This window comes from Halyomorpha halys, unplaced genomic scaffold, assembly GCF_000696795.3.
Source record: "Halyomorpha halys isolate HHAL.00 unplaced genomic scaffold, Hhal_1.1 Scaffold241.1, whole genome shotgun sequence".
Taxonomy (NCBI): Eukaryota; Metazoa; Arthropoda; class Insecta; order Hemiptera; family Pentatomidae; genus Halyomorpha; species Halyomorpha halys.
In genome coordinates this window covers 792335-806500 of record NW_027105010.1, presented here as the reverse complement: position 1 = coordinate 806500, position 14166 = coordinate 792335, and the positions used below count along the sequence as shown (strand labels likewise).

General features: G+C 29.0%; 1 protein-coding gene across 1 annotated transcript in view; it reads right to left on the bottom strand.

Moving 5' to 3' along the window:
- The window catches only part of LOC106680089 (ubiquitin carboxyl-terminal hydrolase 15), a gene marked incomplete in the record, with an annotated part of 44398 nt that overhangs the window by 14910 nt on the left and 15322 nt on the right, over positions 1–14166 (bottom strand). The window contains 6 exon segments of the mRNA XM_067047324.1: positions 841–1023; positions 1682–1840; positions 3685–3858; positions 5589–5718; positions 8865–8921; positions 11832–12024. Coding sequence (XP_066903425.1) covers positions 841–1023; positions 1682–1840; positions 3685–3858; positions 5589–5718; positions 8865–8921; positions 11832–12024 — 896 coding nt within the window.

Genomic DNA, 14166 nt, shown 5'->3' with positions numbered 1-14166 from the left:
TATATATATATATGAGCTTTTCAGTTGACAGGAGAACCAATTTCATAAAATTATTCTTAGTATTTTTTCAATGTTCATTCTATAACAATTTAATACTGAATAAATGCCAAAGAAGAGATTTTACATTTTGTAATGAGAAATGTTATTAAAATTACTATAATGTAAACTGCTGATATTAGAGTTATTTAATCTATCAAAAGAAAGGCTCATTCCGAAAATTAGTACGAGAAACTACTGCCATAGTGAATAATATAAAAAAATTGGTTCTGAAATGAGGGAGGATTAAGTTCAACTAAAATTTTTTTATATGTTGCCAAGACCAGAATCAGTGGCAACAAACTAGGTTTGCAGCTTTGAAAGACCTGTCAGCCTTATTTTTTGAAAGAAATAGTTTCTAAATAACTATGAAACTATGCACTAGATAGAAAAACTGATACAATTGAATTTTAAAGTGGATAAAAATTTGCTACAATTTCAGACCAAAATGAGCACTACATGACCATTACTTTCTAAGATACAGCTTAAAATGACCATTTTTGCCATAAAGTAAAAAATGTTAGTATTCGTCGGTTATTTAGTGAAATATAGTCAAAAAGATTCTTCCTAAAATATTAGGACAATAGAATAAAATATAAGTATATTTAATTATCTATAATTTCAGTCCATAAGAGAATGGTCAGGATTAGCGGTTCTCTAAAACTGGCAGATATTTAAAAAAATTAAGAAGATTTAGATACAAAAAAAAAAAAAGAAATGAATAAAAATCGTTCTTAATACTCTAATTAAGTTCTTAATACTCTATTAACATAAATCCATTGTTTTAAAAATAATACAATATACCTTAAACTGGCTCTCTTGGTTTATAGGTAAAGGCAGCGAGAGACTAGAAAATGGGTCAAATGCGACACTCAGGTATTCACAATGGGGGCAAATAACTCGAGATTTCAACAACCCATGGAAATTATCAACAATGATTGAATCATTCCGAAGTTTATAGTTGTTCCAAGACTGTAAAGCAAAGACCTGAAAGAAAAAGATTTTTTTTTATTGAAGTTAAATTCAGGGATGGAACAAAAAAATTATTGCAAGATGAATTCTAATAAATGATTAAAAAAATACATATAAAATAAATCAATGAAAAACATTGATGAATTCTCATTCTCTTTAAAATTTTTAAAGATTTTACATGAAAAAAATTTTTACCAAAACATATTTATGATGGAATTCTGACTTTTCTGGGTTAAAAAGGAAATTTTCAATTGTAATGGGATAAATAGATATTAGGCTGTACTACAATAAATTTAATACAAATATTTTATTCAGTTTTTAAATGAAATATTTTAGTTTAGAAGAGTAATTGATCGGTATTTGAATAAGACAATTATAAATTGTTTAAGAGCAAAACTACAATTAAAGTCTTGTAAGAACATTTAATAAAAAACAATTAGAAGACAAAGTTTCTTATGTCCATGCATGAAAAATCATCCCAGATTCATTTTAACTAGTTTAAAAATAAATACACATTAAATCTTATAAGTTTTACATTTATAAAGGCTTTCCCAAGGCTATTAATAAGAAGAAAGCATAATAGGATTTAAATTGAAACAAAACTATAAAATTTAATCAAGCAGCCACTCAGCCAAAGTTGAATTAGGAAGTATGCTAATAAAAGAAATCTTACCTGATCTTCTTCACCTTGGTAATCCTTATTTGGTATGTAAGGTTTGTTCACAATTCTGTTTAGATCTTCATGCAACCCATCCAGGAGGAAAGTAAGCAATTCCTGAGCATCATGCTGAGCACAACCACAAAATTGCCCATTAAATTTGCCCACCTGGACCTGCAATACGAAACAGAAATTTTTTTATTTAATGTGCCAATTATATTTTACTATGTTTTGAGTTTAAGTTTTTAAAACACATAACTATATCATAAGGATGTTCTTTCTTCCTCTATAAGAATTATGTATCAACTTCCTCATTTTATTATTTATTGTTTCCAATAGCGAACTTTTGTGATTGAACAAGAAAAAACACTTGAAACTCTCTGCTCAAGTAACGCTACTAAAAGTTATATAATACAAAATAGCACCAATTTTTTCATCAACAGTAAAATAATAAAAAATATTCTTATTATATCATACTATTTATTGTAACTAGTAGTCCACTGAAAGATACTATGGACTAGTGAAAACATTTAGTTTTAAAGGTACTTCAATGTATTTCAACATAGCTATTTATTTCAAATAAACAAAATTATTGTTACTTTTTAGAGAAAGACATTTTAAAAATTACACATCTAAGTCCTTTCAGACTACTTCAATGATGATAAAACATAGCTGATAATTAAAGACCACTTAATTGTAAAATAGATATAACAAATTTATCAATACTGTTAGAGCTGTTTTCAAGAAAATGGCATTTACTGCAAGTCTAATGTAATAATAATATGGCTGTAACATCCCAGACATGTGTCTATCTTAAATAAGTAATTTGAGTTTCTAACTTTTTTGTTTCTGAACTAGGCAATTCACACTCATATGTATGTACCCAACTTCAACTCGAGGGATCTTAAATCGGCTTTTTTTTTTTTTTTTTTTTTTTTTTTAAAAACTGATCAAAATTTTTCAGAATTCCTATCCCCCTCCCCTTAACAAAAAGGAGGTCCCAGTATGCATATTTACCCCCCTTATTTTTACAATTGGGAATCATGTTTTGAAGTCAACTGGGTCTGGAATTTCCAAAAGGATAGGGTATTTTATTTTTAGATTCTGATAGTAAATCAGATTTTTTTTAGATGTCATAATACTGGGGAATTTTTTTGGTGTCCTGAAGGCGTAAATTGCCAAGAGTGGTAAACAATTATTTTATAATTCAATTCTGCATCACAATTACTGGGGTATTAATTTATTTAAGGTTCATCATCATGACATCCATTTTAGTCTCCTAACTGGTAGAGCAAACTCAAATATGTATTCTTAAATAAAATTGAATTGTAAAATGATGTTTGATTTTTAGCACCATTTGCAAGTAATTGGTCAAAAACCTAAAGATATTGTTTGTGCTTTTTGGCGATTTATAACTTAAGGTGATGTTAAATTATAAAGAATTATCTTGGAATCTGATTTACCATGATAACCCATGGTTTATAAGTACCCCATTTCATCAAAAATTTCAGAATTAGGTACAGAAAAACTGAAGATTAGAAAATATACAATACCCTCAAAAAATAGAACACATGTCACTGTGCGATCTGAATATATGTATACATATATCTAAATTCCAAAAATTGTTTAAATTAATAATTATATATATACAAGAGCACACAATAAATTTAAGCAAATATATGAGTTTAATATATACATATACCAAAAATTGTTGAAATTAAGAGGCCAAACAACGTATGTATGTATACAGAATGTATACAGCGGCACACAGTTATATGAGTATTAGTTACATGAGTTTAACATTGTTTTTACTTTCAAAACTGCAGTAATTTCTTCCCTATACTATCTATTTTGAATAAAGAAGGTTCAAGACTACACTTCCTGTTTTTTCTAGAGTTCTGAGAGTTTCAAAATGAAACATGATAAATATATTACAAAAGACTTTAAAATGCATCATCTAGAAACAAATACTTTTGTTAAGAAGTTAAAAAGGAAGAAGATTAATTAACATTATTTACCTTGAAATGTAAAGGGTTTGCAGAAGAGTATCTTCCAGACCACATATTATGAATTAATTCTCCATAAGCTCGTGCTATTTCTCCATGCATTCCCAAAGGGTTGGACACATTTAACTCTATCAAGTGACGTCCTTCTAAGAAATAGTTGGTCACTGGATAAGAATTACTAAGACACTGAAAAAGTAAATCAACATATAAAAGATAAACAGATAAAGGTAAAAAAAATAATTTTAATAAAACAAACATTAGGTATAAACCATTGGTTTATTTAGAACTGGGGTAAAAATATTTGAAAAAGTTGTTTTTTAAAAGTTAAACAGGTTACTTTTTTTCTTGGGGGGGGGGGGGGGGAACTTAAAACCTGACACACAAACACCAGAAAAGTGATTAAAAAAATAGTTCAACAAAAAAATTACACTAAAAGGTAAATACTGCAATAATTGATACCAGGTATTATGGCAATATTTACTTTTTAGAGTACATATTTTTATTTTATTTTATGCGATGCCAACTCTCTGTTCATTTCTAATTTACATCTTAAGCACCCTTCCAATCTTACCTCTAACTCATTAATTATATGCAGTATTTTTTGATAATTAGAATTTAGTTAATAATAATAAGAATATAACACTTTTATATGTTCATAATTTCAATTTATGTATTCTGTTAAAGTTTTGCCATATTTTTCTCACGTAATTCTGTTATATTTAATTGTTCTCTTATCCTAATTCCACTATATTCAATTATTCTGATACATCAACACTTAGATGCTTTTTTTTTTTTTAATTTTTACATTTAAAAAAATCCTTCAACTAATATAGGCGTTATATAACATTATAAAAATAATTTTAAAAATAAAAGTGGTTTAGATTCTTAGAAAATTTAAATGTTCCTTCAGAGGGGCGCCATACATTATATTTCTTATTTTATCAAAAATCAAATGTCTTATAATGCATGGTGTACCACACATCTCAATTGTTTCTGATTTGAAACAAACAGAATGTAAAATATTTAAAAATTAATTCCATAACTTTTTAATATTTTATAACAAGATTATAAATAATACACAAAATCCTAAATTACAGATATACATAAAATTATATGAATATATATTTTAAATTAAGTATTATGAAAATCATAAAAACAATTTTATTTGGTGCAACCAGACATAACATTACATTCTTACATAAAATATACATTCACATTATGATAAAATAATAGCCTAGCAAAAAATAAAAGTAACTTCAAATGAACAATGACTTTAAGTAAACAATTTTATGGCATGCACATCATATGTAAAAAGTTATACAAAATTTATCCCTTCAACAATTGTCTTAAATAAAAAATATGTATATAAAAGCTGCTATTTACTTTAAAAAAGGAAAATAAATTAGCTAATAAAATCAAATACAGAAAAGTGACTGTTTACACATTCATTCTGAACATTACAATTAAAAACTAAGTCCTTTATTCTCTTAATCATAACACACTGACTTCACTTAATTAATGTGCCTGAACTTTTTCTCTGTTAAGCAGTTAGTAGTAGAAGACAATGTATAAAATAAAATAACTATAATAATGGTGATAAATGAGTTAAAAAACAAAAAATTTATTAGATACAATTAGTGAATTACTAAAAACATATATATAAATAGTGGATGTCATATCAGAAATTACACCCCTCCCCCCACATTTAACATACTATTTTATCACTTATTTAAAATAAAGAAATAAACTACTGCAGTAACTAGGTTTTTTTTTTTTTTGTATGGAGTCTTTTAAGGAATGGAAAGAGATTAAAACTTCCAATATTAGTAAATTGAGTTTTCCAACAAATCTTATTTATTTTTTACCAGTTTATATAAATGCTTATTTTTTAATTAAAATTAAAACTATAATTGTACCTGAACGACACTATTCATGTAGCATGTATTACCAAGATTATATAGCCCACATATACCAGGCTTGAAGGTTCCTTCAGGATAGGCAGCTGTTCGAGATGTTCTTGGGGACATTAAGGATGTTTGTGTATCCCTGTTGGTTTAACAATGAACTGCATTATTTTCTACATAAATTTAATAATATAAAACCATATTACATAGACCATGATCCTGTTTCATGATACAGTAAAAAGTAATATTATTAGTCTTTTAGTTTGCACTAATACAATTTCGCTGAATTATACTTTAGAACTCTTAATATCACTAAGGGTTGTATCTATTATGAAATGAAAAGTGTTAAAAGCATCAGTGCTTGTGCTTGTTATAATTGTAGTAATGTACCAATACAACAGGGCCCAGAATGTGATTTAGATTTGTCTATACTAATAGCAGGACACACAGAAACGTTACTAAGCCTCACGCTAGCTGAGGCGTAAGCACGAGGTAGGAGGAATCACCTCATATGAACTATATGAATAGTTCTAACATCACTCCACAGAGGGCATGCAATATAATCATACTAGGTTTGATTTATTTTTTAATTGTCAGCATGGTCTCAAATTGTCTTCCTTTAACAGGCAGATTTATCGAATATTATGTGAAATTTAGACCATAAACAAACAGTAGATTATAATAAATGTTTGTTTTAGTTGGAGACATACTTATTTTATGATATTGTAATTATATTTTTAGGGATAAATATAATTAGTTTGTTACGAACCTTGAAAATTATAGAAATAATTTGATTGTAGATAACCCAATTTTTTAAGTATTATAAAGGATTTTTTTCTGAATATGCTAATTTAACTTCTACAGGGGTAGCACCATTTGGAACTTGGTTAGAAAATCACAATAATGTGATTCAAAGAAAAAGAAAATGTAAAAAATCACAAAAATTCTTTAAAAATACAGCTAAACATTCTTTTAGTACATTTGCTGCATCCAGAAAGATTCTTCTTCCTTTGATTTATCTTGCGGTTTCATCATAAGATTATAATATATGGATTGTGAAATTCTAATATATTCATAAAATTTCATTTCAATGCTCAGATGAGGTAACAGAAACGACAATTATAACTCAAAAGGCTTCATCCTTTCTGCAAGCATTGTGAAGCGTTAAAATCAATAGCAAGTAGAGACTACGTTTTGGTAAGGTAGGACCAATACACGGATGAAATATGGCCAAGGATAGCTTGATACAGTGCTGTCATGTATATTCCAAGGTTAAGGTGTTCACGGTAAATTCCAGCCAGGTCCTGGTCCTGCATTTTATTACTTATGGATATTAATTGATGAATAAATTATATCAATCGAACAAAGATTATTTGCTACATCTTAAGTACAATATGGAAACGGTAATTAAATAGAAGGAAATGACTGTGACAAGAGAGTGGAAACACTAAGTTTAGTTTATTATTGATGCAGAGGAATCACTAAATAAAATCTCAAATGATTAAAGAGTATGATATCAATTTGTTAGATTTTTAAAAAAAAGGAGAAATTAAAAATTTAAGCGTCAAAATCGTTGGTAAAAAGAATTTAAACAAGAGAAAAAAAAGAAAAAAGAAAATGTGGTATGTTTAATGATACTGAACAATAAATAAATTCAATATTTATACCAAAATGGCAGTTTTTCAAGTAAACTTTGTCTAAGATTATTTTTTCTGACATTTCAACCCCCATCTTTTTACTACATGTGATTATTAGGCTTGTCTGAGAACATTCTTGTAGTGGGTACTCAAACAAAGGGGTAGTAGAGATACTCTATTGACAAAACACACATGAGAACAGATCCTCTTGGGAAAAAACTACATGTATATAATGGGCAGTAGAAGGAACCATTGAAGGAATTTATCTATTTGAGATCTCAGGTCAATTCGTAAAACAACATAACCCTGCCCTGGAAATTCTGGAATTATCTTTGAAGACAAAAAAAAAACTTGGACATTTCAAGAGAATAATATTCAGAGCTAGAAACATCAGCATAAATAAGGTTTATACCAGTACTAATGTATGTTGCAGATTATATTTACATATGGTGGTTTATTACCAAAAACCAGAAACTAGCTAAGGTAAAATTTGAGATGCACATCCTAAGGAGAATCATTGGGGGCAATCTGTTTGAATGCAATATGACAATATTAGACTGATGTTGAGTTAATGAAGCTTTCAACAAGTTGACTGTAGATAACTTAGTTTGTGGTTTTGTCCCAGGATACAGAGAGATAGCTCATTATTAGTGTTATTATCTAGTATGTCAACTAAGAATTATTTTGAAGCTGGTTTAACTTGCAATATAGACAATACAAATCTTCAAAGATATTGCTAGTATCTACTAGCATTAAATAAAATAAAATAAAATTATAAATTCCTCAATATGGATGGATTCAAACAGTCTCAAAACAAATAACATTGCAAGAGCTTCATTATTTACTGAGTATTCCACTTTAATTATCACTAAGAAGAATAAAATAATCTTTTTGCTTTATGTATTTTTAATAAGTGATTTAAGATTAGATTATCTGTTTGTTTAATATACTAATAAAGGCTTAGTTTATATAAGCTGGCCTTTATTTTTATTTTTTTCCACTGATACTGTATTCATATTTACAGTGAAATGTTACAAATTTCATTGTAGATGCACAAATGTGACATGAACAACAAGATAAATCATAGTGGGTATCCAAGGTAAGAATACGAACTACAAGTTATCTTGTAGAGGGGAATCAACATGTTAAGCCACTTTATATGGGCTGGAAATGGATATGATAAGAATGCCTGAGAGTCAGATCCTAAAGAAAATACTTAATGAAGTGATTTATGACATTGATGGACAGTAATGTAAACCAAACAGCATATAAAACCAAAGTTTATACATTTATTGGCATCTATTGTAATATTTTTTTAAGATTTACATAAATTCATTAATAATTTCATATGTTAACAAAAATCTTCAATAATAATGTCAATAAATCTAGCCTTAAGATAGTTTAGTTGAGGGAAAATAAACTTAGAGAAGCAAATCTATATTTTAGTACTAAGGATTCAAGAACAGATTTCAAAATCCAAGGAGTTAACCCTTAGTTTTCAGAATTAACGTGATTGGTAAGAGAGATAGAACATAAAAATCATTAAGAATGTATTTGCTTACTCAAACCAGGAGAAGAAAACAAACGGATGTTAGAAGCTTCTTATTTTCTAAAAAAAAAAAAATTACTATAAGGATAAAAAAAAACTTACATAGCCTGTTTGGATGTACTGGGTTGAGCGAGAGTATCAGACACGTTTTCTTCATTTCTAAAACCATAAGTAAGAGTTAAAAACTAGTATGTAATAAGATTATTCTCATATTTTAAATAAGTTAAGCATTGGAATGTTAGTAAGCACTGACAAAACCAACAAAATATTTTAAACATATTGATTAATACACGAGAGAGAGAGAGAGAGAGAGAGAGAGAGAGAGAGAGAGAGAGAGAGAGAGAGAGGAACACTAATTTTATTCTATAATTTTAGTAAATATAATTTAATACAATCTAATAACAATACTATAAAAATGGATTATAAAGATTAAAAATAAAAAATTAACACTATTTTTCCCTACTTAATTCTTCAGCCATAAGATGTTCAGAACAATAGAGGGCAGGTATACATGCCACTGCTGCCAATAATTAACTCATAGTAATTTCTTATTTTACATCATTTGTTGGGTTTCCCCCCTCTACTATCATCTCCTACTCATTGAAGATGGCATACAGGAGTACCACTCAGGCCACCACCACTTTTAATAAAACTACCAATTCTTCATTTTCAGCGAAGTGGATAAAACACTAACCCTGTTTGTAAAGAAGCAGGTTAATTGGACAAAATGCTCAACCCACATGTCTGTGAATAAAACTTCTCCATTACTGGTTGGCAAATAATCGCCTTTCTCTACAATGCCTTTACAGGAGTTGAGTTCCTGCTAAAGGCCGTCTCACTCCAAGTCCATGCTCCCACTGTCCCCAATGTATACTGTCTGAACTAATATGGGTATTTTGAACCATTAGAAGCCTGTCCTAAACCTCAGGTACAATTAAATCACAATTTCTCAAGGCTAAGAGCATAACAAATCACTAGCCAGACCGACTTGTGGTTCTCTGCTCTTAGCAGGCTGTTTCCCAGAAATTATGGAGCACACCACCAAGTGCACTTAACTAACAAAACCGTTACTGAAATGTATTGAATGCTCCAGTCATCTCTTGCCAGGGCATCAGCTTAGACAAAGTCTGTATTCAACAGAACCATTATCCATGAGCAGAATAAAAAAATTAAAGACATTCAAAGGTACAAAAACTTATAGTTTAGTTTGTTACAGCAGACATACAACATACATGAGTGATTGCTTCCAGCCCCTTTTAATCCTGAATGTTTTATTTAAATGTAAATAGTTCTAAACACTTAGTACTAGCTAGCAAAGGTTTCTGCAGCTGAAATTAAACATCTCACAGTAAACATAAAATAATAATTTAATGATAATATTAATTTTAGGAACCTTTAAACCAATCAAAAAATTTGATACAAATACTTCTTATTCACCATGCAGAAATACTATAATAAGTGCAAATCCTTCCTTCTAGGAATTGAGCCAACTTAAGAACTTAGCTGATTTTCATGAAACTAGTAGATTAACAAGTTTCTCACTGGCCACCTTTCAAAGATTGGTCACTTATTATCAAAGTTAAGACATAGATATGACTGGGAAAACTTTTGGAGTGATAAGGAACACCTATCCCGACCTACAAAGGAGGAGTGGTATTAAACAAAAAAGGATGAAGAACAAGCATGGAAACCCTATTGGTTGGGGGCCAGTACACCTTTGAAAAAGTAAAAGATTTTAACTTTCTTGGAACTCAGGTAAACTTCAGAAACAACATTAATCCTGAAATCCATTGTTGGATGATGCCAGCAAATAGGTATCACCATGGACTCCAGAGGCACCTTAGGAGCAAACAGGTATCAAGAAACACCAAGGTGCGACTGTATAAGACTCTTACACCATTATACCTGTTAGACCAATAGTGTACTTTTTTTATTTCCAATAGTATGACAGTAGAAGGATAGCTTGAACAGAAGTACTTATCCTATGAGAATTACTATGACCAAATAATTAATGATTAGAAATTTAAACAACTAGAGTTAAAATTGTATTGGTTTAATGGGCCTTTTAAGTATACTAAAACCAAGTAATATAATGATAAAATTAACACAAATAAAAGGTGTCAGATATAACAAGTTAATTGGTGTGGTGTGGTCAATGGAGTTGAAGAACTCCAATAAGTAAAATTTCTATTAACTTATACTCTTATCGAGTTCTGATGTTTTGGTCTAAATTTCAGGCCTTCATAAGAGCTGAATACAAAACAAGATAAAAACCATAATAGAATAAAAAATAACTGATCAGTTTAACAAGAAATTAATAAGATATCAAATAGTAATATATTAACGGTAAGAATATACTAAAAAATATGAAAGAAAAAAATATAACACAAATAATAAATAAAAATTAACGATACACATACAAGGCAAATCATGAAAATATATAAGTAAAATTAATGAAATAAAGAAGTAAACTATAAAGTTTATAGGCCAAAAGCAGTAAGTAGTAAAAAACCAAACATAATAAGAAATGATGAACAGAAGTAAATAACACACAAGGAAAAATTAGTTATTTTATATTGCTTAAAACTATTAGTTAATACTAAATTTAGACAGAACAGTGAAGAGATATAGGTTATTTTTTTGTCTTATAAAACTATGGAAAATGAAAAGGTTAAATTTGAAAGACATTAAGAACATTAATATTGAAGACCTAATAAATAACATCTTTCAGTGAGAAAAAAAATTCTGAAGAATGGACGAAGATGAGGAAATTATTAATTTAATAAAGACAAAAAATAAATCATAAGAATATTCAGACTGTAAGTGCTTATTGAGTTTCAGAGTGATACATGTCTCCTCACCATGAAGATGGAGCTACAAAAGTATAGCTTTACCGAAAAAAGTAATTTGATATTTAAACGATATATATGTCATTATTTATATTATAAACTAGTTACTTAATTGAGAATATATCAGTTAAAATTTATAAAAATAAAATGTAAAAACATTCATTAATTAGGAAACTATAGTTAGAAATTTGTAGTAAATCTATTAAATAAGACAACTTACATCGTCTTGATCCATTCTCCCGAACTATTTTGAACTTCAAGTACTATTGACTGATTGTCAGCAATACCTGCTAACTGAACACTAAGGCCTAAATTAATGATGTCAAAACTATTAGATCCTAGACAAAGCCATAGACGGCTTTTTTGTGACTTCTTCACTGAATATTTATCTCTAATAGTATTATGGACCCCACCTAAAAAAAAAAAAAAAGGATAAAGATAAAATTAAAATCCACAACAAAAAATTTTATAGTTTTTTAAATTATCATTATAATCACAATAAAATTTGATCTAACTTCAAATAATTTATCATTCAAAATTCGAAACATCTTGTCGGGGTTAGTCTAGTCTTAGGCGGTTCTCCAGCCTGATATTCACTCTACAGAAGGCCCTCGACAAGGCGTATTCAATAATAGGTAAGAAAGAAAGGGCTGTGCCAGGGGATGAGCCCTGGACACTGACGTAGGTAGAGGAGGTCTAAGTTAGAGAGTCTGAGGTGGAGTAACAGTTCTAGTAGCCGAGATGACGTGGATGGACTAGAACAGTCAAGATAGCAGCCAGCTTACTAGTTGCCGAGATGAAGCGGACGGACCAGTAAGCTGGTAAGGCTAGGTGCAGTTCTGGTTGCCGAGATGAAGCAGATAGACTAGAGCTGGGGAGAGACGGGATCAACTAGACTGGTTGCCGAGTTGAAGCAGACGGACTAAGATTGCTGGAGAGAAGGAGAGGAGATAGGTCATCATCATAGGTGAGGATATTAAATAACAATTCTTATGAGAATACGACTGGCAATGAACCTTTCTATCTCAAGTAGAGTGTACGCCACCAGTGCTATGACTAGACTTGGATAAGGCTTGATTCAACCAATCAGCCTTGTGGCAATTAAAGGGCCCATGTGATCGGTTATTATCCCTGAGGGTTCACACTTTCAACTCTACTTGAGATAGTTCCGTAGACTCTTTTTTATTTTATAAATAACATTATTGCATATTACATATAAACATATATACATTTGAACAAGATACAGTATTTTTATAATAAGATTATATACAATTGGCTTAGCTTCTGAGACAATTGTAGTGCTGAGCCCAGGTGGGCTTCAGCGGCACTCCTTGCTCGCTGCCTGCTACAATCTTAACAAAACTATGAATTCATAAAAAATATGAAATAATTTCCCAAGGCATAGAAAATGTAAGAATAAAAAATTTGTTTTTATTCTAGGATCTCATTCTCCTAAGAATAACAATAATTTAAGATTCAAGCAGCATTTTTCTGGCTGCATTATAGATTAATTAAATAACATACTAACTGACAATAATAAATATTACATAAATGATATAAAAATTGAATATATTGTTAATGACATTATACATTTATGATAAAATCAAATCAAAGTGTTAACTATTGCTATGAACAGAAAAAGAACAATGGTAAAAAGCAATAGAAGAAGACAATAAAATATTAACATTATGAAAAATAAAGATAAAATTAGTTCATTTTAATAATGTAAAGAAAACATAATTATTTTAGATTACTAATTTAATATATTGATTGATTGACAATGGTTTATATTATTATAAACATAAACTTCAATGATCCGCTTTTATTCTCAACTTTTTATTTTGAAATTTTGGCCATTTTCAAGGGGACAACCTATAAAAATTGTTTTCATATTATTACTATATTACCTCCTCACACAATACTAATGTTTTAACATACCTTAATCATTGATGTCATAATTCATTAAATTGTCTTTTTTGCAGGCTAATTGCTCATGTCTTATATTTTTAAAAACAAATATAAACATTAAATTAATATCATAACAATTTCAATCTTTTTAAAATGATTATTAAAATCACATAATTTCAATACAAAACTCTTCATCAAAAATTGCTTTTCCTTTTCTATAACCTCATTAACAATGTCAACAATAAAACTTACCTTCAACAAGTAAGGACTGTTATCACTTTATTGCTAAGCTTAATTTATTTACAATATAATTATAATTTTTTTTAATTTGTTGCTTATAATTTAACATTATTTAAAAAAATAATTACTGTATTTTTATTACATACATACTTTTACATACACCACCCTTTTTTTCCAATACACCCACATATATATATATATAAAAGTTACAGCCTTAGTCAGCTGTTAGTTCAATGTCAGCTGACTGAGGAGATCAGCTGATCGCATGTATATAAAGAGCTGTACCGAACCCAATAAAGTTAGTATGTTACAGAAGTTCTCACGTGTTACATCTTATTCCTTCTTCTCTTTTTTGACATTTGGCTTTCGCCGATACTTAACTGGTGCCGAAACCCGGGAACTTTAGA